At 41.7% G+C, this 27,579-nt stretch overlaps 1 protein-coding gene across 1 annotated transcript in view; it reads right to left on the bottom strand.

Annotated features, from left to right (window-relative positions):
* Positions 1–3,256: 3,256 nt before the first annotated feature.
* SLC10A7 (solute carrier family 10 member 7) overlaps positions 3,257–27,579 on the bottom strand; it is a 251,487-nt gene continuing 227,164 nt past the window's right edge. The window contains exons 11-12 of the mRNA XM_060012115.1: positions 7,289–7,434; positions 3,257–4,841 (exon numbers count right to left, since the gene is read on the bottom strand). Coding sequence (XP_059868098.1) covers positions 4,812–4,841; positions 7,289–7,434 — 176 coding nt within the window. The 3' untranslated portion in view covers positions 3,257–4,811. The remainder of the gene's footprint in view (positions 4,842–7,288; positions 7,435–27,579) is intronic.

A 27,579-nucleotide genomic window follows, 5' to 3' on the forward strand; every position in this document is an offset into this window, starting at 1 on the left:
TCCTTGTCAGTAGATTCTAGGGCACTTATCTATTTCTGGATTCACAGAAGCCAAAGAGCTGGGCTGAAGAACACATATATTTAAACTTTCAATGGTACAGCTAAATAGCCCTCCAGAAAATTCCATCCCCATTTATGTTCCAACTAGAAGCGCATGAGGTCCCTCTCCCCAAACCCTTATCAATATTTGAATATTATCAAACTTTCAACTTTTTATCAATCTCATAGGTGAAAAACAGTATCTCATTTAAACATATATTTCCCTGATCTCTGGTAAGACTGAATATTTAAAAATATGTCTATTATCCATTTTGTATAAATTACCCATTCACAAACTTTGCTTGTTTTGCTAGTGTAGAGAGAAGTCACAGCTCCTTTTCCATCTCCTCCCCGACGTTCGGGCTACAGCTCATCCAGAACATACATGAATCCTCATGTTGCCTCATTCCAACGCGCAGTTGGCGAAATGAGAGGAAAGTGGAAATGAGGAAGTTTCTGTCAGGTTATATAGCCATTGGCCCCAGGGCAAGTTCAGGAAGTCAGAGAATGAACAAAGAGGTGGCTGAACTTCTGTGAACTTGGGGGTTGGGGAGAGAAAGAGCTGGTAACAGGGCAGGTAGATGGGGTTACGGGGAAGGGCGGTCAGTGAGAAATTCCAGGTGGGAGGGTGGCTGGGAGATTGGTGGGAACAGGATGTCTAACATCCCATTTTTTTCCTAACGTTCCATTTTAAGTTTCTCTATCCCCCCCCAAACTCAGTGTGTCCAGACTTTGGTAGAAATCAAGGAACTGGAATGGAATTCCATGTGTGGGTGGTGGAGTCTGAGATGCTGGAGAGCTCCGTGGAGGAAGGGGGTCTGGAGAGGCCTGTGGGCATCTTCTGGGTGACCCCCTGTGACTCAGCTCAGCCCTGCGACTTCAGTGCTCGTCTGCACCTGTGTTTACAAGCACATTGGCACCAACCGATCGTTAGAGTGACGTTTAATGTTTAATACAGTTTCTCATCACTGGCTCTGTAGACAAGTTCTCCAGGGTCTATGAAAAATTGTTTTCCCTTTACATGAGGTTAGTATTTTACTCACATTTGAGAAACTGTTCTATAGTGTAAATAAGATTAGCTGCTTTGCTAAAGAGAGTACTCTTATAAGACCCTTTGTATGTACCTACATAAACCAATAATATGATGATAATCATAATAATTTGTATCTAGTCTTTATAATAAGTATGTCAGAATTCCGATAAGGAAAATGCTTTATTTTTTATGCATATAAAAATTAGTATTCACTAATTCAGATCAACCCAAGCTGATTTAGCCTGAATTATTGAGGGTTTATTGTTCTGTCAAAATATAAAAGATGAAAGTTATTTGCATATCACATCTGCAGCTTCAACTTGGAGAGCTAGTATTTACACAGTTATGAAGCCATGCATTTCTCTCAGCAGCGCAATGTGGCTTCACAGTTTCCCTCAGGCTAGCTAGGAATAGTAGCAAAAAAAATCAGTTTTTCTTGTAACTGAGTAATGATCTATATGTAGGGAAGAGCTTTCATAATTATGAAGGTTCATGTCTTACCTATTAAGATCACAGTTTGGAAAATGGTTTTTTGGGTTTTTTTTTTTCTGGTTATTAATCTGAGTCAGGCACTGTGCTAGGCACAGGAGGAAAACAAATGAGGACCACATTGGAGGAGACAGAAATGTAAAGTGATGATTAGACAAGCAAAGGTTTTGGAAGACTTGAGGGACTTGTTGTTCTAAAGGCACGTCACAGGGAGTGAGTCTAGAACTGACTGGGGGAGCAGGAAAGCTTCCTGGATGAGGTGACATTTCTGTCAGCCTTCCAGGGAGAAGAGGCTTGCTAAGTCAAGACAGCAAAATGAGAACACGAAGGTATGGAATTCTACAAAAGGGAATGTACCCACGAAGAAACTCGGGGTTTGGAAAAGGCATTCTGAATTCTAAGGGTTCATATTTCTATCCCTGAAAAAATTGACAAGGTGGCTAAAACACAGATCACCTATGTTCTGTCCCTTCTGTTGGATATGTTTCTCTTTTGGTCCTCAACCCTGATGCTGAGAAAATCTCTAACCAGCAAGGGCTGGTTCTGGATTTTAACGTTATGGCGTGGTGAGGTATTGAGATGGATACCTGGGAAGCCTATGAAACTTATGTCCAGCTAACCACAAATAGTATAAGAGGATTGGAATGAATTAAAAGAAATCTACAGATACTTGGAAGGCATTATGAGTGTATATCTGAAATCAGGTTAAAAATAAGCCGCAGGTTCTCTTGTGATTTCTGAAACATCTTTGTTTAATCATAGAATTATGTCCATCTTCCATTCATCATAAATAATCCATTTCATTACTTTACCGATCCTTTTGAAAAAATTTGGTATTTAGCATAAACAAACACTGAACATTAGCCAGGGGTGTGTTAGTTTTAACCAGAAGAGGGAAGAATAAAAGGAAGAACCCACAAAATTTTAAAACTTAGAAAAGAGCACATGAAAAGATGAACATTCTCATCCATTTAAAAAATCAAATTTCATAACAACCATTAACAAAACTCCAGGTGGAAAAACAAGCAAACATAAATATAATCTAACGTATTTCTTTCATAAATACATTCAGACAAAACAAATGCATAAAAGAGATAGTGCATAGATATAACAACATATTTTAAGATATGAATAATTAAACCCCAATAATCATGAATTAAAAATAGATTTTGATTTTATTTTTTTGTCCTTTATGGAAAAATATGCCCAGCATTTGTGTAAAAAAAGAAATAGGTATACACATCAATAAAGCCACCAAAATTCACTACGGAAAGAAGATTATGTGAAAAAAGAACACAGTTTTTTTTAAAGCAAAAGGTAAAATGTTATATCATTTTCAGTTGAATTTTATCCCATAGTCACACCTACTGTAGGTGTTAGATAATAGAGGTAGATAAGTTGGGGGAAAAAAATCAGTATTCTAATGCTAGGGAGAAGATTTTTATGATAGGTCAGACAGACAATTCCATTCACTCTGAAATTCAACGAAGCTTGCGGGAACAAAACATGAAAACCTTTCTGTGCTCCATATGTAAGCATCAAAAGTATCAAGCAGAATTACTGTAGTTTTAGACACAAGTGAAATTCTTGACAATAGGAATTCTTGCCCAACAGCCTATTTAGCATAGCTTTTTGCAGGGTCTGGCATTAGCCTTAAAACTCACACCCAGGCTAACTCTTATGAAATTTATGACATTGAAATGAGTCAGAAGTAACACAAGATGAGAGCTGGTAGTAACAACAATGTAAATTTACCATACTGGTAAACATGGTGAGTTTCTAAGGAATGATTTTTTGTTATTGATAAAACAACAAAACAGCTGCTGAAGATACGGTGTGACTCATGATGTCAATATCACCTGTCAAATCACGAAAAGACACGTAGAGAGGATGTGACAGAATGGTGTGCAGGAAACAGAAAAAGTGTTCCCTTATTTCTATACATTGCTTTTTTCTCTATTTGGGTCGTGAAAGCTCTTCCAGACACAGTAGAAGCAAATATTGGATACTCCATGGCAGGCTGATGCCCAACTGGGAGCTAATTTTACTTAATATTTTGGTTGACGAATGGTTTTGCATCTTCTGTGTCTATTTTTCTTTCCATCTCTCTAGACAGAATGTGTATAGGTAACATTTGTTTGCCTCTATGACCTTTATATTTTCATTTATTTGTAAGAGCAATGTGATTTAATTTTTTTTTAAATGTTGCACACATTTGTCAAATCTGCCAAGGAAATTCTCATTAATAACTTTTCTCAAATGCCTTAAGTGTGCTTAATTTAAAGATGTAACAGGCTGCTTCTGGCTAAAAGAGGAAATTTGTGCCCAGCACATCTGTGTAACAGGAAACACATTTTGGTCTCCATTGTGGAATGTGAAATAATCCATCATTAATTGTTGCTGCTCTCGAACTAATTGTAACGTTTTTGGGTCTCACATTTGGTTGTTATGAGTTTGCAAGTGTGCTGGAAAACAGGTAAGAAAGAAATAATGGAAGAAAAACGAAAAACATTTGAAATATAATTTTAAGAATCCTGAAACCCAAATCCTGCAGTTTATCTGAAAACTGCACGTACTTTGACTCATAACTCAAACATCAGGCCCTTTCTTTGAAGCAGCTTATAATAAATTTAAGACATAGAACACCACAATCTCTTGTAATGGAACTGAGGAATTTCTGAGTGGAAACTATTTGAAGGAATGTCTTAAAAACTGATGTCAAGAAATGCAGATGACTTATGCTTTTCAGCATCTATTCAATCTATGACCCCTGCTGAGTTGATAAGGAAGAGGCATGTCACAGTTGCAGAAAAAAAGAATCACAAGGGAAATCAAAGTATCTGTGAATAAGACTTTGGAAATTTTCACTCTCATGAGAAGAGCATTTTCCTGATGGTGTGACCTCATTCCAAATAGTACAGTAGCTAGTAGAGAGCTGTATTGCACAGAAGGTGGTACGATGAAAACGTGTTTGCTTTTTGTCACTTATGATGACTGTTTCCTGTGTTAGGAAAAAAAAAAACAAAGAACAACTCCAAAATACTGAACCACCCCTGGCAGTAACCAACAAAGTAGGTTTTGGAAATAACGCTCTCGTCAAATCCATTTTAAGGCACTTAAACAGTTATATTTTTTTGTGTAAAAAAATAAAATATGCATTGAAGCAACGTTCACAAATACATGTCTTCAGAACTGTTTGTATGTACAACCCTGTATGTATATACATCGCTGTGGAAAGACCACCTCCTTCCTTATACCGTTGGCCTTGTCAACTTCACTCCCTACGAGAAAGGAAAACATGACATCAGAGTTGGACGGTATCCACAAGCAACGTGAGAGCATCAATTAACATCAGATAATTTATGCTACGAGAAGGAAAAAGAGGTCCGCCTAGATAGCATTATATAACCCAGGATCCAAACCCCTGGATCCAAATAAATTCACCCGCCCACCTCACTGGCCTGCAGAATCTGGCACCTCCCCCACGCCCGGCATGGCTATTCATCCCGTCTGCTGTGCGTTAGATGGTGCCTGTGGGTCTCAGTCAGTATTGTCTGTAAAGCAGAGGAGACACTCAAGGATACCCTTACGATGGACACTTTGTTTTTGTGGCCAGGTGGGAATGGCTAAATATTCTAAGCCTTCTGGATTATTCTACATTAGCCAGTGGCCCCCTGGTTTGGAGTGGTTTCTGTGTGAAGGGAAAAATGAACAGCGTCCAGTTTAGTCTCCCTTTTGGAAATGCTTCTGTTACTCTGCAGGATAAATCCTAGAGCTTTTAAACATTTAGAAGAAAACTTCATTCTGATTAATTTGCTGTTCACTATGACTGTGTATTATTGATGGAGTATTAGGATTTTCAAATAATTTTCTTCATTCTTTGTCAAAATTTATATGTATAAATTCTGGTCTATCATGCATATACACATTGTTAAACACGAGCATATATACAAATGAAGTTTTCAAAGGGGATAAATAGTAAAAGAAAGAGAATTACTAAACTGCTCCTGTACCAATTCTGAGTGGGAAGACCCCAGACTGGAGTGGTCCCCAGCACAGAATGGTGTTTGCTAACATTTTGTTCAATTACAAGAGGAGGGAAGGTGCTGGAGGGCTACCTTCTCAGGCAGGATTCTGGGGACCTAGGGCTCTCCTTCTAAAAGCAATCTTGGGGGTGGGGGGGGGAGAGATAAATTAGGAGAGTCTGGGATTAACATATACACACTCCTATATATAAAATGGATAAACAACAAGGACCTACTGTACAGCACAGGGAACTATACTCAATATCTTGTAATAACCTATAATGGAAAAGAATCTGAAAAAGAATATATATATATTCCTATATATTTTTATTCTTATATATATTCTTACATATATAACAATCACTTTGCTGTACACTTGAAACTAATGCAACATTGTAAATTAACTGTACTTCAGTACCAAAAATTAAACAAAAGCAATCTTGTATTTCTGTTTGGAGCATCGTTGTGGTGTAGGGGAAAGATTTTGGGGGACACATAGACCAGGGTTCAAGTCCTAAGTCTAGCACTGAGTAAACCCACCCCCACAACCCTGGGCAAGTTGCTCAACTCTCTGGGCCTAGTTCCTATGTGTTCAATGGGGATAGCAGAGCCTGCTACAGTGTTGTAGAAAATAAGGAACATCAGTGATGATAACAGAGATTATATCAGATAGCTTTTGTCAAATACCTGCCACGTAATCCTCCACAACTCTAAAGAGTAGATGTTATCATGAGTCTTAGTGTGGCAGAGACTGAGGTGCACAGACGTGAAGTAACATGGCCAGGGTCACACGGGGGTAAGGTGGCAGAGCTGGCAGAATGGCTCAAGGGCCCACACTCCGAACCTGGTAAAGGCTGGCACGTGCTTAGCATAACACAGAGCTTAACAGGCTCTAGTGGGGCGGTCCCATTTTCAGGACACTAAGAACATGACACACAGTGCTCTGTCACTGGCTATCTCCTTGCCACCTTGTGAGCAGGCGAAAGAAGTCTTGCAAAGTCTGAGCCACTAGGAAGAAGGAAGAAGCCAGCTCTACGGGCACTTCCGTGGTATGTGCTGCCTCTGAATTTTGTATGAGTCACTCCGTTTATTTTATTTTGGCTGATAATTTAGAAAATCAAATCCACAAATATCAAATAAGTAACACGACTTCTGAGCCAAGTGTGGTGAAACTGATGTCCTTGTGTGGCCTCCTTTGCTACTGAAATTTTATTTTTTAATTCCCAAACGCATAGTACAAAGAAGTTATTATGTGTCTGGAAAATTAAAACTAAAGTAGACGCTCTGGATAAATCCAGGTGCTATCATATTTAGAAAGGCATGTGAAGTCAGGACACATACAAATGATCAGGTGGGCAAAGATGGTGGGCACCCGAGCAGAGGGGCACATATATTTTGAGTATATTTACTGAAACTTTAATCCACTGCAATATGCCCTTCGATAGGAGCAAATTAAAAAGGGCTTTTAAAAACTACCTTTTAGGTATCATCGTGCTGTTATAACAATATAGAACAATTAGCCCTCAATCCTCTTGTTCAAAATTGAATTGGATTAATGCGTCATTATTACCGTATTTAGTTAAGAGAATGTGTACTTGAGAACAAGGTTATATGTGCAAAAGTTAGGACATATGAACAGCTAAGATTCAGAAATAGCATTTCCACGTGACTTGGATCCAAATAAGATTCTTCTAGAGTCTCACCTTCTGCCTGGACACCATCCAAGACCTTATTGTTGGCACCAACACACTTCCCAGAAGGATCTGCACCGGGTGGTAGATCAGCAAGGGGACGGATATTAAAGAGAGGTACTCATGGCCTGCAAACACGATCTTCAGCATTGGAATCCCTGATGAACAAAGAAGACAGAAAACCTAGAGGCAAATTCAGTCTGTCATCAAACTAAAGACATACGCCATTAAAACTGGACTTCGGATTGCACCGCCTTTCCCTTGTGTATATTCACAGAACTGAAAAGGGAAGGTCTGGAACGACTCACCAAATCTTTCCATCTTCCTTTCACTGTGTAAACCTCCAAGCTCTATCTAGAACAGATTAAAACTGAAAAGGTGGTCGGTTCAAGGGCACCAGTAACTCTCACTGCAAGTTAGCAGCCTGTCTAACAAGGAGAGGAGAGAAGAGAGTGGGGAATAGAGTTTCTTTTTTTTTAATTTTTAAATTTTATTTAATTTATTTTTTTATATAGCAGGTCCTTATTAGTCATCAATTTTATACACATCAGTGTATACATGTCAATCCCAATCGCCCAATTCATCACACCACCACCCACCCACCCCCGCCGCTTTCCCCCCTTGGTGTCCATACGCTTGTTCTCTACATCCGTGTCTCAATTTCTGCCCTGTAAACTGGTTCATCTGTACCATTTTTCTAGGTTCCACAGATATGCATTAATATACGATATTTGTTTTTCTCTTTCTGACTTACTTCACTGTGTATGACAGTCTCTAGATGCATCCACGTCTCTACAAATGACCCAGTTTTGTTGCTTTTTATGGCTGAGTAATATTCCATTGTATATATGTGCCACATCTTCTTTATCCATTCATCTGCTGATGGGCATTTACGTTGCTTCCATGACCTGGCTATTGTAAATAGTGCTGCAATGAACACTGGGGTGCATGTGTCTTTTTGAATTATGGTTTTCACAGGGTATATGCCCAGTAGTGGGATTGCTGGATCATATGGCAATTCTATTTTTAGTTTTTTAGGGAACCTCCGTACTGCTCTCCATAGTGGCTGTATCAATTTACATTCCCACCAACAGTGCAAGAGGGTTCCCTTTTCTCCACACCCTCTCCAGCATTTGTTGTTTGTAGATTTTCTGATGATGCCCATTCTAACTGGTGTGAGGTGATACCTCATGTAGTTTTGATTTGCATTTCTCTAATAATTAGTGATGTTGAGCAGCTTTTCATGTGCCTCTTGGCCATCTGTATGTCTTCTTTGGAGACATGTCTGTTTAGGTTTTCTGCCCATTTTTGGGTTGGGTTGTTTGTTTTTTGATATTGAGCTGCATGAGTTGTTTATACATTTTGGAGATTAATCCTTTGTCCATTGATTCGTGTGCAAATATTTTCTCCCATTCTGAGGGTTGTCTTTTCGTCTTGTTTATGCTTTCCTTCGCTGTGCAAAAGCTTTTAAGTTTCATTAGGTCCCATTTGTTTATTTTTGTTTTTATTTTCATTACTCTAGGAGGTCGATCAAAAAAGATCTGGCTGTGATTTATGTCAAAGAGTGTTCTTCTTATGTTTTCCTCTAAGAGTTTTATAGTGTCTGGTCTTACATTTAGGTCTCAAACCCATTTTGAGTTTATTTTTGTGCATGGTGTTAGGGAGTGTTCTCATTTCATTCTTTTACATGTAGCTGTCCAGTTTTCCCAGCACCACTTATTGAAGAGACTGTCTTTTCTCCATTGTATATCCTTGCCTCCTTTGTCATAGATTAGTTGACCATAGGTGCGTGGGTTTATCTCTGGGTTTTCTATCTTGTTCCATTGAGCTATGTTTCTGGTTTTCTGCCAGTACCATATTGTCTTGATTACTGTAGCTTTGTAGTATAGTCTGAAGTCAGGGAGTCTGATTCCTCCAGCTCCGTTTTTTTCCCTCAAGGCTTCTTTGGCTATTTGGGGTCTTTTGTGTCTCCATACAAATTTCAAGATTTTTTGTTCTCATTCCATATAAAATGCCATTGGTAATTTGATAGGGATTGCATTGAATCTGCAGATTGCTTTGGGTAGTACAGTCATTTTCACAATATTGATTCTTCCAATCCAAGAACATGGTATATCTCTCCATCTGTTGGTATCATCTTTAATTTCTTTCATCAGTGTCTTATAGTTTTCTGCATACAGGTCTTTTGTCTCCCTAGGAAGGTTTATTCCTAGGTATTTTATTCTTTTTATTGCAATGGTAAATTGGATAGTTTCCTTAATTTCTCTTTTGGATTTCGGAATAGAGTTTCTTCGAGAAGGCTGAGGCATACTAGTAAGGTAGAGGTTAAAAATGGATCTTTTCTGCACAACACTGTAAAGCAACTATAACACACACACAAAAAAAGGATCTTTTCTTGCTTAGTAGTGAAACACTCTGTTAGTCTTTAGGGAAGCCTGCCTGGCACCATTTCACAGCCCCCAAGTTCACTTTGGGGCTGAAAGTATATGGTAAGATAAAGTATGGTATATATGGCTATAAGTCGGAGGGTACTTTAGCCAGATAGACATTAATAAAGGCTTTTGCACATTCTCTTTTGGCCAAGAATCTCGAAGCGCTTTAAGCAGTACTGTATACGGCAGATGAATTCTAAAATCTGTGCTGAATGATTAAACCCCACAGTGAAGGCTGTAACGGAACTCAGGTAAATGAATACTACTTCTGAGTCTACCGCTCTGTTATATCCAGGGCAAGGTGTGCATATTTTGTAAGCAGCTGCCTAACATATGTAACTATTAAGCTTCTGTAACAGAATTCAGACACTGGTGATTTGACTATTATCACCAATTGCTTTAATGTGGTCCAGTTGTCAGTACGGCTGTGTATGTACATCAGTTTTTCAACTGAATAGCTTTAACAGCTTAGCTTTCTTTTTGTTTCTTTGAGAACAACCACTGAAAAGGACCCAGGCTCCTAAATACACACAATGATGGTACATAAATAATGTTTTATGATAGCCTGGTGAGGAAAGCTCTGCTTTTTCAATTATTTTTACCTTCTAATAAACTTCAAACCTTTATGCAAAAATGTATTTCATGGCTGCTTTCTTTTTCATAGCCTCACATATCATTGCCATAAACTGCAAACACTTAACTCTTCCCAAACAAAGTCTCTCTCAAAGCTTCAAGCGTATGCATTTAGATTTTTGCACAGCTTCTGTCTTCTCACTAATATAAAGAACAAAGGAGTTTTCTTTTTAAAAGTAATATGCTTAATCCACTTATTGGATTTGAATTAGATCAGTGTTAGATATTGAAAAGCAGCATTTAATATTGTAATCCCAGAGGGCTTCCCTGGTGGCGCAGTGGTTAAGAACCCGCCTGCCAATGCAGGGGACACGGGTTCAAGCCCTGGTCCGGGAAGATCCCACGTGCTGCAGAACAACTAAGCCCGTGTGCCACAACTACTGAGCCTGCGCTCTAGAGCCTGCGTGCCACAACTACTGAAGCCCACGTACCTTGAGCCTGTGCTCTGAAACAAGAGAAGCTACCACAATAAGAAGCCTGCACACCACAACAAAGAGTAGCCCCCATTCGCCACAACTAAAGCCCACACGCAACAACAAAGACCCAACGCAGCCAAAAAAATAAATAAATAAAAAATAAAATAAAATGAATAAAATCTAAAAAAAAAAAAAAAAAATTATAGTCCCAGAAAGTTACTACAATGAGAAATGAAGAAGACCTGAACATACACTACTCCTGTTTTCAGGAAAGGTTATTTGGCCCAAAAGGATGATGTGAAGGAGTTGGGGAGTGGCGTGGAGTAATAGTGGGGCTAAAGGGAGCAAATGATAGAAATATGGAGGTATGTGTCTCTAAAAAATGGTCAGAGCAGGGGTTTCTGACCCCAAATTCAAGGACGATGGCCGCTGGGCTAAATCACCTGAGTTACACTTTCTTGGCTAAGTTCAGGCAGGCTCTGGGTCGTTCTTCAGCCAGCTCAAGCAAGCCCACAGATATGGTCACAGGGCTGCTGCTCCAATACGAAAGTTCACAAGGTATCTTAATGGAAGCGACATCAATTCACTGTAGTGTGATGAAAAGATAGTAGTAATAGTGATAATAATGGTTTGTATGCAGTGAGTACTTACTTGAGGCCAGGTGCTGTCAAGGGCCCTCCCATATGAACAGACAACAACTCTCGGTGGTTGATGAAACCTATTGTTTGCACCATTTTACTAATGAGGAGACTGAAACGCCTCATTAGTGGTTAGAAAACTTTCCCAAGTGGTGGAGTCTTTACTGCAATCCAGGCCACCTGGGTTTCCAGTTCTCTGTGTCAGGTAAGGGTCAAGGCCTCCGAGGTCTTCAGTTCAAGATGCCACAGGCATGGCAGCTCCATGAAGCAGAAGAGGGCCTGGGATGCAAAGAGCTTTCTAGTCCAGAAGTCCTTTCAGAACTCGCTCCCCTTGGGCCCCTCCCAGCAGCACTTCCGGGGGCAGCAGACCTCACACTCCCCTGTTACCCACGCTGGGGTATTCCTGTGATTTCACAGCAGCCAGGAGCTCAGTAACCGCCAGGCCTACCCCAATAGTGGCAAGGGAACCCCAGACTGACACTGCCTTCAAGAAACTTCCAGTGTACAGGTGAACTTCTACCTTCTGTGGACCCTGCTATCACTTTGTATGAAGTTCTCTTCTGGTCCTGGGCTGGTTCTTCAGCTCTTCCGTCTCATCTTTGAACACACTCTTCTGTACAGACCGGGCTGGGACTCTGCAAACATCACTCCTCCTTGTCAGCAGGTGGCCCCCTGGACACTAGAGGAAGGCTGGAGAAGGCGCAGAGGCCTGGGGTTCGGCCCCAGCGGCTAGCCCACTGTGCCCCTCCTTGAAGGTCTGACCCCTGTTTCCTCTCCAGACTTCTAGGTTCTGAGAACCCAACTTCTTCCTTTGTTCCCCCAGCTCCGGCTACTTCCTGCACTTATTACTCCTTCATTTCCTCACTGTCCCCTCCCCGCTTTCCCACACTGTTTTAGTGCCCTATGTTGATGGCGTGGCGTGTTTGCCTGCCTCACCCTGGACACACGGGCCCTCTCTCACTTGGCTTCGCAGCCCAGTCATCCACTTCGCCTGGAAAAGAGAGGGCTCCCGCATGACTGGCCGCTGCTGTAGACATCTGTCGAATGAAGTAGGGATTTCTCTTCATCACTTTGTATGCCTGCAATACCTTCTTGTTAATTGTTAATCAGATTTCCTATCACCACCACTCTCAGTGACTAATGTTAAAAATATGATTGAAAATCACATCAGAGAGAAAAACTTAGCTTCCGGAGATTAGGGCCAGGTCCCTTTGCTGCGTCTTTGCTTGTCATTCTCTCAGGGTGGATTCACCACCGGCTAATCCCCGGATGAGGGGAGGGGGACTCCAGCGATTCACGTCAAGCTATTTGTTTTGGGAACCTTTCTGTTCCCTCTGTCTGAAACTCTACCTTACTTCTCGATCATTCAATTATCCACTTTCCTTTTCAATTATTAGTTCCTTCGCAGTCTCTTCTTTATATCTCAGTCTTTCCCCTGCTTTTCTTCAGTTTCTCCCCATCCGCCCTCCTGGCAGCTTCCACCCTGTGCATTTTCATTTTCTCGAGGGTCAGAGTAGGAAGAGAAGTTGGGAGAAGTGGGGGGTGGAGGGGGAGGTAACTATTCTACGATTCCACCTCCGAGTGGTCCAGTCCACCCTGGCGATGTTTGGAAGCGGCGAGTTTACGATCTCTGTTCTAGGGCATCTTTGCCACGTTTCCAGCTCTATCAGGACGAACACTGGAAATGAAATAGAGAGAGTCCTGGAACTGTGAGGGCCACTGCGCTCACCACACTGCGATTTCTGTCACCTGGCCACGAATTTGGCAAAACTTGACCTTCAAGTCAAATCAGAGAGCATCGGTATGTCTTTTTCCAGAAGCCCATGTGATGCACCACCCTTTCATCCGCTTCACCCACCCTTTCAACAATTCACTCAATCGTTCATTCAATTAGCACTCACTTCACAGATTAACTAAAGGGCGAGGCATGTGACACGACCCTCACTCAGGTAACTCACCGGCCCCTCTGTGACCACTCCCACTGCCTCCCCGTGACCTTCCTTCAGGGCTCGGGCAGCCCTCACCCGCCCCCCAACCCTCGCCCCAAACCCATCTCTCTGCCTTCAGGCTTGTCCTCTGCAGGGTATTTTCCAGTCTGCAACCAGGCTGAGTACAAAATCTCTCTCCGTCTCACCACGCTCCCCTGGGCTCTCTCTGTGCTCCAGCCATGAAGAGTGTGGTGCCCCTTCCTCCCCTCCTCTCCTCAACCCGTGCCCATGCCCACGCTCTAGGCTCTAGAAGTCTCACCTCTCGGTCTTTGCATGTGAGTTCCTTTTGCCCAGGATGCCCGCCACCCACTTCTTGACCTGCCCGATTCCTTAGTCCGCAGTTCCTAACTCACCTCCTTTGGGAAGCCATCCTTGATGTCCCAAGGCTCCTTTCTGCTCTAGCCTTACCCAACTGGGGCATGTTCCAGCCTAGCGTTTGCTGCATTTATTATCGCTGCTTGCTTCGTGTGTGTGTGTGTGTGTGTGTGTGTGTGTGTGTGTGTGTGTGTGTGTGTGTGTGTGTGTGTGTGTGTGTTTCCCTCACTAAGCTGTTAGCTTCTTAGGGTCAGTGACTGTTTTGTCTTCATCTCTGAGTATCTTAGTGCTCAGAGGAAGAGCACTGAAGGATCGGACTTGTGCTTTTCCAGACCCCATCATAAAGTTACTGTGCAGACTATCACTCCATTTTCACTCCATTCATTAACTAGGGAGGAAAAAAGGGCAATAATTTCAAAAAACCAAACAAACTTACTCAAAAGAGTTTTCTTTTTCAAGTAAAATTTAAATATAGGACTCTTTTCATCTTGCGATCACTGCGGTAACATAAATGAAGCAAATTAATTTTAATGCTCCCAGGTACTGATTCTGTGTCACCGTGGTTGACAGGATCCGACTAGACTTTATGAGACGGCGTTTGACTTTATGGAAGTGAACACCATGCACACATTTACAATTTTACGGGGACTTTAAGCTGTCATGCTGAAAAATGTTTATAAAACATTAATCAAAAAATGCCTCTTTAATACAATGCATTGTCTGAAAGATGTTAGAAGGCGCATATTGTAAATGGATTCCTTTTCTGACTAAAGTAATTTCCACCAGAAGCATTTCCCCACTGCTCTACAAGTACACTGTGTGGAGAGATAAAGAGCACTTCCCCAGCACATTACTACCTGCTCCAAACACTTGGGAAATCACTAATGTATGGCATGCCATATTTCCATGTCACACATGACACATTCGTCTAAAATTATCCAACAGACTTTGACACTGCGGCATATTCCATAAGCAGAGCTTTCAACTGACATCTGCCAACTAAGAACTTCAAGTGAGAGCTTTCTTCTTCTAACAAGCAAATAAGGGGTTTCTTTTATCCTACACCCAGGATGGAAAGGATAAAACAATACGTACCGGAACAAGTGGGGGTTTCCCCCCCATTTTAAATGTTTATTTTATGTTCTCTGAATTAGAAAATTCCCTTTGTATCAAGTTTCAACAGTTACTAGTTTCTATTGGATGGATGGTTTTTAAATTTTTCCTTGAGAAACAGACATTTTTCTTCCTCGATTAAATATGGACCTTCACATACCTCTCACGGAAGGCCGCTCTATTGCTCACAATAGGAACACCATCTACTTTATATCGTTGTTCAGAGGAGCACGATGTAGGAGCACGATGCTCTCACCATCTACTCATTCATTCAAAAAATACTTTCTGGGCCTCTGCTGTATGTGATTCACTGTTCCCGGTGCTGAGGATATAAGGAAAATAACACAGACAAGGCCCCTGCCTTCCTGGGGCCCACTTTCTGTAGCACTTGCCCCAGTCACCTCGGCTTTCCTTCGTCCAGAGTGAGTGCCGGCCTGGTGCATGCTTACCAAGTTGCTACAACTCAGAGTTTGGGGATCACCATTTGTCTTTCTATTTGTAGATCAAGTCAGCAAGTTCTGGAGGTTCTTTCCTCTATCGAGCACTGTCCTTCCCCCTCAGTTTTCACTGCCACCTTCCTAATTTGGTTCCTCATAAAATAAAGCCAAATGACTCTTTCAGCCTCCTGACATAACCCCCTGTCTTCAGACTCTTCCCTTCATCAATCCTACAAACCACAGCCAGATTAATCTTCCTAAAACCCACATTAATTAAAGGCAATACCCTGCTCAAGAATTACAATGACTTTCCAGTGCCCATTCATCAAATCCTCTACCCCTTCGACGTCAGTAAAGAACGATGGCAACTACCGCCATTTTGTAAGTGCTTCCTGCCTGCCAAGTGCTTTTCCCGCATTATCTCACTTAATCCTTAAAACAGCCCTAAGAAGTAGGTGGCAATTTCCCCACTGAAACATGAGGCAACTGAGGGGTAGAGCAGTTATGTGACTTGCCTAACATCACACATCTGGTAGGTGGTAGAGGCAGAATTAGACCACAGTCTATTTACTTTTAATCACTAACCTATGTTAACGCCATTAAACCAAACTCTCAGTTGCCAATTGCTGTCACTGGCTCAGGCCTAGAACTTTCTTGTCTTTGTAAGAGCTGAGCCCCTGCCTCAATCTTGTCCTTTCCCTCTGGGTGACTAAATCCTAGGGATTGTTTTGGGCTCAGCTTTACATTTTTTCTCCATGGTGAAGGTGGCCTCCCTACCGATTTCTTCCTCTTTTGAAGAATGAAGCCTCTCTTCCTAGCTGCACTCCATAATTTAGCATTTGCTTATGTTGCCATTATTTTCTTTTGTGTAGGATTTGTTTGCCCCTGAAAATAGGCAAAGCCTTATATTTTTCTTTTAATCTCCTGCAGTGTTTAAGCACAGGACTGGTACTCAATACATGAATGATTAATTATTGAAGAATAGGTGCTAAAGCAATGTTTCCCATCAAAAAAGACAGGACAAGAACAAATACTAGTTGCTTTACTGGACTAAAAAGAGAAAAAGGGCTTCCCTGGTGGCGCGGTGGTTGAGAGTCCGCCTGCTGATGCAGGGGACATGGGTTCGTGCCCCAGTCTGGGAAGATCCCACATGCCGTGGAGCGGCTGGGCCCGTGAGCCATGGCCGCTGAGCCTGCGCGTCCAGAGCCTGTGCTCTGCAACGGGAGAGGCCACAACAGTGAGAGGCCCGCATACCGCCAAAAAAAAAAAAAAAAAATCCTTCGCACACCCCTCTGGGAGAGGGTTGTATTTCATAGGAGAAAAATATATTCATTATGGCAGGAAGGAAAGAAACTGGTCTGACCGTGGAAACCAAACTTTGAAATGAGTATTGAATAGTGGAGTAGGAGAGGAAATATATTGAAAAACACCCTTTGTGTTTTTGAACTTGAATATGTCACTTACTTTCCCACTTCGCTAAGAGACAGTATACGCCCGTCACCTGGATCCTTTCCTGTCTTTCAAAGGTTCATTCGCCTGAATTCACATGACTTGTTTTCCATTTAAATTCTTTCTCGGATGTTCCAGTGAGTTCTGGAGAGAGCTGCTGGCAAATCTGGCATCGAGCTGCTTAGCTCTTCAGTCGTCATGGAGAGTTCCCACTTTTGTTTAGTTTGTTCTTAGTTAGAAACATCCATAATTTCACTCTCCAAACATCTTACACATGGTTATTTGAATTCTATCTCTTCCTTCTTAGTGCATCTCTCAGTTCAAAAGCCCACATTTGCCTTTAAGAGTCACTGGGATAGATGGTCTCCCCAATCATAATGTAATTGCAGAAGGCAGCCGCTGTTAGAGGAACACAGCCACTCTTCTCAGGCATCACTAAATGCCAGTCTGGGTCCCCTTCTGACCCCACGTGCGCGCGTGCGCGTGTGCGCACACACACGCACACACACACTCACACACACACACACACACACTCACACACTTTCTCTTCAGAGACAAATAGTCACAGAAAGTCAAACTCACTGGCGCTGGTTTATCTCAGTTACCACACAAAGGGGTACTTATATGCCTTTTCTAGGACACAAAATGGTGCCATGATAAGGTACACCAACAGTTTTGGAATTTGTTTAGAAAAGGCTTTCAGTTAGGATTTTCCTAAAGCAAGCTAATTTTCAGTAATATAGCTGTCGCTTCATGCAGCAATTTATAATTTATTATGTCCAGTAGCCTACACAAAGCAGTACAGGTAGCTGTTACGAAGCCTGATACAAGACGCAGAGAGCCCCGGGTTGGAATCCCATGCTTACCACTTACCAGCTGTGTTACTTTGGTTAGGCAAGTGATTGAACCTCTGTTTTCACATCTGTAAAATGTACCTACTTTGTAGGGTTTTTTTTTCTTAATAAACCATAAATGAAACAATACACAATGTCTGGTAAGTAGTAAGTCTTCAGATACCATTCTAGGTGCAGTGAATAAGTGGGTAAACCGATATCCCTCCCCCAACCCCGCCTTCATGGAACTTATGCTCTTATTGACTAGGGAGAGAAGATGGAGAGTACCATGCCAAAGCTAGGTGAAGAGCAAATTCCACCCAACCACAGAATCATGGCACAGGGAGGTGAGGAAATGCAGCACTGCAAAGCTGTTAGGCAAAATGGATGCAGTGAACATTTGGGTTATTCTAATTTTTGTCTCTCTTTTAGAGTGGGTACAAAGAAAGGCCACCTACTTCCAGGTTGATGGGTATGGCTTGGCATGCTGCCCTTCAGAGAGAGGGCCACTAACGTGTGGCCTGTTGGAGCAGGTGGTACGTCTGCACAGCCCCCAGAATTACTGCTCGTAATGCTGGCTATTCTAGGACTTCCCCTGAAACCCATTCTGCAATGTTCCAAAGGCTGGCGAGTCTACTTCCTGCAGATTCCCTTAGGAAGGTGGACAGGATGTCACGGATCATGTGACCTGCTCTCATTCACTCCCATCTAAATGACTGGTCTTTTGCTCAAATTCTCCAAGGTATTTTAATACACAGATTGGGCTGCCTTACCCTTGCCAGTGATTTACATTTTATTTGCTTCCCTGTTCTTTTCGCGTCATTCCATCTGTAATGGAAAACTGCTATATTATCTTTTTTTTAAAATTTATTTATTTTATTTTTGGCTGCGTTGGATCTTTGTTGCTGTGTGCGGGCTTTCTCTAGTTGCGGCAAGCAGGGGCTACTCTTCGTTGCGGTGCGCAGGCTTCTCATTTCAGTGGCTTCTCTTGTTGCGGAGCACGGGCTCTAGGTGCACGGGCTTCAGTAGTTGTGGCTCGTGGGCTCTAGAGCTCAGGCTCAGTAGTTGTGGCACGCGGGCTTAGTTGCTCCGCAGCATGTGGGATCTTCCCAGACCAGGGCTCGAACCCGTGTCCCCTGCATTGGCAGGCGGATTCTTAACCACTGCGCCACCAGGGAAGCCCTCTGTATTATCTTTGATGTGACTCCACCATGAGAACCTCTATTGTTGCTTTATGAGACACAGAAGGAAAGATTCTTGTCCTTTTTGTAGAAGGAGTCATCCAAAATGATGCACAACTAAATAATATATGCAAATAAGAACTCTTTAGTTTTCTCAGTGTCCCAGTGATGGGTTCAGGGAACCCACATACACTAGGGCATTTCTAAATCGCTGAACATAAAGGCAATAGCAGCAGCTCAGGGATGGCTAACAACCAACCCCCTTGGCTAGACCTCCGGCAGAAAAACAAGACAATCTTATACCAGTTTCACAGGTAAGTATAAATGGAATTTTAATTTCCAACCTCTGAGGCCTGAAAAACCTCCCATGGTTATCTCTGTAGATGGCCTATGAGAGGGAAAGGGACACGTGGAACTCCACACAGGAGGTGTCAGAAATGCACTTCACATGTTGGACTCAGACATCCCCTCTGAGGTCCGATGGGGCTCTCCTGCCACCCTCCCCTCCACGGTTAGGAAGACTCACAGCTCCATTTCTTTTCGGTGTAGTCAGGAGCTATTTAGCTATGCTAAATCGATGTTTATGTAAAACTTTCCTAAGAGATTTATCCTTCCTTCATATTTCAAAACCAGAATTCAAAAACATAACATTTTTATATATTATAAAATACAGACTATAATAATATATAAAAATACATCTCCCTTTATCTAAAAGGCAGAGTTAGGCCTGGAAGAGCAGGAAAATGAACAAATATAAGGGTATAAACTAGAAGTCCGAGGCCATTACTAACAGAAGGAACAATCTTTCCAGTAATTGAGAGTTTTAGGAAAAAAAGAGCAGTGTTCATGTTGTAGTCTTTCGGTCATCCCACCTCAGGCAGGACTTCAGAAGCCATATCTGGAGTTCATGGACCTTTCTGGCTCTCATCGGTATGTTGGTAGGTGGAATACAGATTGTGGAAAATCATTACACAGGGCTTACTATGGGTCAGGCACTATTCTGAGAGTGAGCCAACATTAGCTCATTCACTCCTTATGTCTACAATGTGAGTAAAGGCTACCGTTATTCTCCCCATTTTTCAGATGAGAAAACTGAGGCAGCAGAAGAATAAAAATCTCCCCAAGGCCACGCACAGTGAGCAACAGCGTGTAGATGTGAACACAGACAGACTGGCTCTGGTTCTGGGCCCTCTACCACATTACTGCCTCCAATGGTGATTTGTCAGAGTGCCTGGAACCCGAGAGAAAAAGAGATGTTTGATGATACTAACACAGAATAATGGAGGGTGAAAAGGAATAGAATATAGAACGTAAGAAATAAAATATTTACACAGGAAAGGTCTGCAAAGAAGAGAGGTATTCCTTTCGACAGAGGAGCTCATATGACCAGCTTTTACTCACTTTGAATAAAAGTTGGTCGATGACCATTTTCTGACCATTGTCAGCCCATTCAGAAAATGAAAGATGGTGGTTTAGCCTTCAGTCACCTGGGCTGTAACCCTACCCCTTTGCTGAAAGTTTTACGTAATAAAACTTGCATAAAGATGCAAGAAAAGACCCAAATGAGCAGCTGGTGTTACTTCTGTTTTGAAACAGGTACGTTCTGATTGGAAAAGATGTTTAATGAATGTCCTGAACTGGCTCACCACATGCTGACAATGAAACATTTAACTCTACCAATCGAAGTTCTCAGCCTCGGAAGATTAGGTACATCCTCACCTATCTGACAGCACTGTAGGAGTAATTAACAGATGGGGAATTCAAGAATGCATTGAAGAGCTGAGCCATGGAGGCTTCATTCAGATGCCCATGGTGGCTTCTGGGAGGGGTCACCATATTACAGAGACAGGTGGGAAGGAAGTAGAGTGAGCTTAGCATTTTCCTTCTCTGGGCTGCGAAGGAAGAGTCATTTGTCTTCTAAAGAGAATAATCTGCCTAATGTTCACAATCACAGGATGTGAAACCTCAAAAATAGAGAGTTTCATATGACAAAAATAACACAAAGGCATCAGAATAGATTAAACATTGTCACCAACACAGGGCTGGCCCCATCTGACTGGCTCTGGAAAGCCTTGTCTAGTTTCACAGATTTTTTAAAAGATGTGTTTTTATATAAATGAAGAAAAACACTTGGAACTTTTTAAGTGTGAGCCAGTGAGAGGCTGATGAGTATGACATGCACTTTCACTGATTCTGCCACAGCTTCCAACACCCTAAACTTAGTTTTCCCTAAGATTTTGCATTGATAATGTTCTTAACAATGGACAGAGGAACTTCTGGAAGGTGTCCAAATTGTAGTTAAGTTGTAAATGGGAGTAAACTGTGACCCAAATGCACATACACTTTCTGTTTTGTCAACATGGCCACTAATCACCCTCTGGTGCTAATTTTCTTCTTGATGGTACCATGTTTATGATAAACTTAAACCTCAGAAGAGATATCTTCTGACACAGAAGAACAAGGATGTTTTCATTTGGGGATTAGAAACTAGAGTTATTTACCCATAAATCCATCTCTCTTTTAAAAGGCTGACTCGGAGACCTTCAAGATGGCGGAGGAGTAAGATGTGGAGATCACCTTCCTCCCCACAAATACATCAGAAATACATCTACACGTGGAACAACTCCTACAGAACACCTACTGAACGCTGGCAGAAGACCTCAGCCCTCCCAAAAGGCAAGAAACTCCCCACGTACCTGGGTAGGGCAAAAGAAAAAATAAAAAAACAGAGACAAAAGGATAGGGACGGGACCCGCACCAGTGGGAGGGAGCTGTGAAGGAGGAAAGGTTTTCCACACACTAGGAAGCCCCTTCGCGGGCGGAGACTTATGGTGGCGGAGGGGGAAGCTTCGGCGCCGCGGAGGAGAGCACAGCCACAGGGGTGCGGAGGGCAAAGCGGAGGAGAGCGCAGCCACAGGGGTGCGGAGGGCAAAGATTCCCGCACCGAAGATCAGGGCCGAACGGCACTCACGAGGCCGAGAGGCTTGTCTGCTCACCCGCTGGGGCGGGCGGGGCTGGGAGCTGAGGCTCGGGCTTAGGTCGGAGCGCAGGGAGAGGACTGGGGTTGGCAGCGTGAACACAGCCTGCAGGGGGTTAGTGTGCCACGGCTAGCCAGGAGGGAGTCCGGGAAAAAGTATGGATCTGCCGAAGAGGCAAGAGACTTTTTCTTCCGTCTTTGTTGCCTGGTGCGCGAGGGATTAAGAGCGCTGCTTAAAGGAGCTCCAGAGACGGGCGCGAGCCGCGGCTAACAGCGCAGACACCAGAGACGGGCCTGAGACGCTAAGGCTGCTGCTGCCGCCACCAAGAAGCCTGTGTGCGAGCACAGGTCACTATCCACACCTCCTCTCCCGGAGCCTGTGCAGTCCGCCACTGCCAGGGTCCCGGGATTCAGGGACAACTTCCCCGGGAGAACGCACGGCGCGCCTTAGGCCGGTGCAACGTCACACTGGCCTCTGCCACCGCAGGCTCGCCCTGCATCCGTACCCCTCCCTCCCCACGGCCTGAGTGAGCCAGAGCCCCCGAATCAGCGGCTCCTTTAACCCCGTCCTGTCTGAGCGAAGAACAGACAACCTCAGGCGACCTACACGGAGAGGAGGGTCCAAATCCAAAGATGAACCCCGGCAGCTGTGCGAACAAAGAAGAGAAAGGGAAATCTCTCCCAGCAGCCTCAGGAGCAGTGGATTAAATCTCCACAATCAACTTGATGTACCTGCATCTGTGGAATACCTGAATAGACAACGAATCATCCCAAAACTGAGGCGGTGGACTTTGTGTGATTTTGTCTGTATAGCTTTGCTTCTACCATTCGTCCTAGGTTTCTGCCTGTCCGTTTTTTAGTATAGTTTTTAGCACTTGTTATCATCGGTGGATTTGTTTTTTGGTTTGGTTGCTCTCTTCTTTCCTTCTTTTTTTAAAATTAGTTTAAATTTTTGTTATATTTAATAATTTTTTTATTTTTTAATGACTTTATTTTATTTTACTTTTTCTTTCTTTCTTTTTTTCTCCCTTATCTTCTGAGCCGTGTGGCTGACAGGGTCTTGGTGCTCTGGCTGGGTGTCAGGCCTGTGCCTCTGAGGTGGGAAAGGCAAGTTCAGGACATTGGTCCACCAGAGACCTCCTAGCCCCACATAATATCAAATGGCAAAAGCTCTGCCAAGATCTCCATCTCAATGCTAAGACGCAGCTCCACTCAACGACCAGCAAGCTACAGTGCTGGACACCCTATGCCAAACAAATAGCAAGACAGGAACACAACCTCACCCATTAGCAGAGAGGCTGCCTAAAATCATAATAAGGTCACAGACACCCCAAAACACACCACTGGATGCAGTCCTGCCCACCAGAAAGATAAGATCCAGCCTCATTCTCCACAACACAGGCACTAGTCTCCTCCACCAGGAAGCCTACACAACCCAGTGAACCAACCTTAGCCACTGGGGGCAGACACCAAAAACAACAGGAATTATGAACCTGCAGCCTGCGAAAAAGAGACCCCAAACACAGTAAGTTAAGTAAACTGAGAAGACAGAGAAACCCACAGCAGATGAAGGAGCAAGATAAAAACCCACCAGACCTAACAAAAGAAGAGAAATAGACAGTCTACCTGAAAAAGAATTCAGAGTAATGATAGTAAACATGATCCAAAATCTTGGAAATAGAATGGAGAAAATACAAGAAACATTTAACAAGGAACAAGAAGAACTAAAGAGGAAACAAACAATGATGAAAAACACAATAAATGAAATTAAAAATTCTCTAGAAGGAATCAATATTAGAATAACTGAGGCAGAAGAATGGATAAGTGACCTAGAAGATAAAATAGTAGAAATAACTAGCACAGAGCAGAATAAAGAAAAAAGTATGAAAAGAATTTAGGATAGTCTCAGAGACCTCTGGGACAACATTAAACACACCAACATGTGAATTATAGGGGTCCCAGAAGAAGAAGAGTAAAAGAAAGGAACTGAGAAAACATTTGAACAGATTATAGTTGAAAACTTCCCTAATATGGGAAAGGAAATAGTCAATCAAGTCCAGGAAGCACAGAGTCCCATACAGGATAAAACCAAGGAGAAACACACCAACACACATATTAATCAAACTATCAAAAATTAAATACAAAGGAAAAATATTAAAAGCAGCAAGGGAAAAACAACAAATAACACACAAGGGAATCCCCATAAGGTTAACAGCTGATCTTTCCATAGAAACTCTGCAAGCCAGAAGGGAGTGGCAGAACATATTTAAAGTGATGAAAGGGAAAAACCTACAACCAAGAGTACTCTACCCAGCAAGGATCTCATTCAGATTCGATGGAGAAATTAAAACCTTTACAAGCGAGCAAAAGCTAAGAGAATTTAGCACCACCAAACCAGCTTTACGACAAATGCTAAAGGAATTTCTCCAGGCAGGAAACACAAGAGAAGGAAAAGACCTACAATAACAAACCCCAAACAATTAAGAAAATGGTAATAGGAACATACATATCGATAACTACCTTAAATGTAAATGGTTTAAATGCTCCAACCAAAAGACATAGACTGGCTGAATGGATACAGAAACAAGACCCGTATATATGTTGTCTACAAGAGACCCACTTCAGACCTAGGGACACATACAGACTGAAAGTGAGGGGATGGAAAAAGATATTCCATGCAAATGAAAATCAAAAGAAAGCTGGAGTAGCAATTCTCATATCAGACAAAATAGACTTTAAAACAAAGCCTATTAAAGAGACAAAGAAGGATACTACATAATGATCAAGGGAATCAATACAAGAAGATGTAACAATTGTAAATCTTTTTGCACCCAACATAGGAGCACCTCAATACATAAGGCAAATGCTAACAGCCATAAAAGGGGAAATCGATAGGAACACAATCATAGTAGGGGACTCTAACACCCCACTTTCACCAATGGACAGATCATCCAAAATGAAAATAAATAAGGAAACACAAGCTTTAAATGATACATTAAAAAAGATGGACTTAATTGATATTTATAGGACATTCCATCCCAAACTAACAGAATACACTTTCTTCTCAAGTGCTCATGGAACATTCTCCAGGATAGATCATATCTTGGGTCACAAATCAAGCCTTGGTAAATTTAAGAAAATTGAAATTGTATCAAGTATCTTTTCTGACCACAACGCTATGAGACTAGATATCAATTACAGGAAAATATCTGTAAAAAAAATACAGACACATGGAGGCTAAACAGTACACTACTAAATAACCAAGAGATCACTGAAGAAATCAAAGAGGAAATCAAACAATACCTAGAAACAAATGACAATGAAAACACGATGACTCAAAACCTATGGGATGCAGCAAAACCAGTTCTAAGAGGGAATTTTACAGCAATACACTCCTCCCTCAAGAAACAACAAACATCTCAAATAAACAACCTAACCTTACACCTAAAGCAATTAGAGAAAGAAAAACAAAAAAACCCCAAAGTTAGCAGAAGGAAAGAAATCATAAAGATCAGATCAGAAATAAATGAAAAAGAAAGGAAGGAAACTATAGCAAAGATCAATAAAACTAAAAGCTGGTCCTTTGAGAAGATAAACAAAATTGATAAACCATTAGCCAGACTCTTCAAGAAAAAAAGGGAGAAAACTCAAATCAATGGAATTAGAAATGAAATAGGGAAAGTAACAACAGACACTGCAGAAATATAAAGGATCATGAAAGATTACTACAAGCAACTATATGCCAATAAAATGGACAACCTGGGAGAAATGGACAAATTCTTAGAAAAGCACAACCTTCCAAGACTGAACCAGGAAGAAATAGAAAATATAAACAGCCCAATCACAAGCACTGAAATTGAGACTGTCATTAAAAATCTTCCAACAAACAAAAGCCCAGGACCCGATGGCTTCACAGGTGAATTCTATAAAACATTGAGAGAAGAGTTAACACCTATCCTTCTCAAGCTCTTCCAAAATATAGCACAGGGAGGAACACTCCCAAACTCATTCTATGAGGCCACCATCACCCTGATACCAAAACCAGACAAAGATGTCACAAAGAAAGAAAACTACAGGCCAATATCACTGATGAACATAGAGGCAAAAATCCTCAACAAAATACTAGCAAACAGAATCCAACAGCACATTAAAAGGATCATACACCATGCTCAAGTGGGGTTTATCCCAGCAATGCAAGGAGTCTTCAGTATATGCAAATCAATCAATATGCTAAACGATATTAAGAAACTGAAAGATAAAAACCATATGATCATCTCAATAGATGCAGAAAAAGATCTGACAAAATTCAACACCACTTATGATAAAAACCCTCCAGAAAGTAGGCATAGAGGGAACTTACCTCAACATAATAAAGGCCATATATGACAAACTCACAGCCAGCATTGTTCTCAATGGTGAAAAACTGAAACCATTTCCTCTAAGATCAGGAAGAAGACAAGGTTGTCCACTCTCACCACTATTATTCAACATAGTTTTGGAAGTTTTAGCCACAGCAATCAGAGAAGAAAAAGAAATGAAAGGAATCCAAATCAGATAAGAAGTAAAGCTGTCACTGTTTGCAGATGACATGATACTATACGTAGAGAATCCTAAAGATGCTATCAGAAAACTCCTAGAGCTAATCAATGAATTTGGTAAAGTAGCAGGATACAAAATTAATGCACAGAAATCTCTTGCATTCCTATACACTAAAGATGAAAAATCTGAAAGAGAAATTAAGGAAATACTCCCATTTACCATTGCAACAAAAAGGAATAAAATACCTAGAAATAAACCTACCTAAGGAGACAAAAGACCTGTATGCAGAAAACTATAAGACACTGATGAAAGAAATTAAAGATGATACACATAGATGGAGAGATATACCATGTTCTTGGATTGGAAGAATCAACATTGTGAATATGACTCTACTACTCAAAGCAATCTACAGATTAAATGCAATCCCTATCAAACTACCAATGGCATTTTTTACAGAACCAGAACAAAAAATTTCACAATTTGTATGGAAACACAAAAGACCCAAATAGCCAAAGCAATCTTGAGAAAGAAAAACAGAGCTAGACGAATCAGACTCCCTGACTTCAGACTATACTACAAAGCTACAGTAATCAAGACAGTATGGTACTGGCTCCAAAACAGAACTATAGATCAATATAACAGGATAAAAAGCCCAGAGATAAACCTATGCCCATATGGTCACCTTATTTTTAATAAAGGAGGCAAGAATATATAATGGAGAAAAGACAGCCTCTTCAATAAGCGGTGCTGGGAAAACTGGATAGCTACATGTAAAAGGATGAAATTAGAACACTCCCTAACATCATGCACAAAAATAAATTCAAAATGGATTAAAGACCTAAATGTAAGGCCAGACACTATAAAACTCTTAGAGGAAAACACAGGCAGAACACTCTATGACAGAAATCACAGCAAGATCCTTTTTTGACCCATGGAAATAAAATAAAAAATAAACAAATGGGACCTAATGAAACTTGAAAGCTTTTGCACAGCAAAGGAAAACATAAGACGAAAAGATAACCCTCAGAATCGGAGAAAACATTTTCAAATGAAGCAACTGACAAAGGATTAATCCCCAAAATTTACATGCAGCTCATGCAGCTCAATATCATAAAAAGAAGCAACTCATCCAAAAATGGGCAGAAGACCTAAACAGACATTTCTCCAAAGAAGATATACAGACTGCCAACAAACACATGAAAGAATGCTCAACATCACTAATCATTAGAGAAATGCAAATCAAAACCACAATGAGGTATCATCTCACACCAGTCAGAATGGCCATCCTCAAAAAATCTACAAAGAACAAATGCTGTAGAGGGTGTGGAGAAAAGGGAACCCTCTTGCACTGT

Source organism: Delphinus delphis, chromosome 5, assembly GCF_949987515.2.
Source record: "Delphinus delphis chromosome 5, mDelDel1.2, whole genome shotgun sequence".
NCBI classification, from domain to species: domain Eukaryota; kingdom Metazoa; phylum Chordata; class Mammalia; order Artiodactyla; family Delphinidae; genus Delphinus; species Delphinus delphis.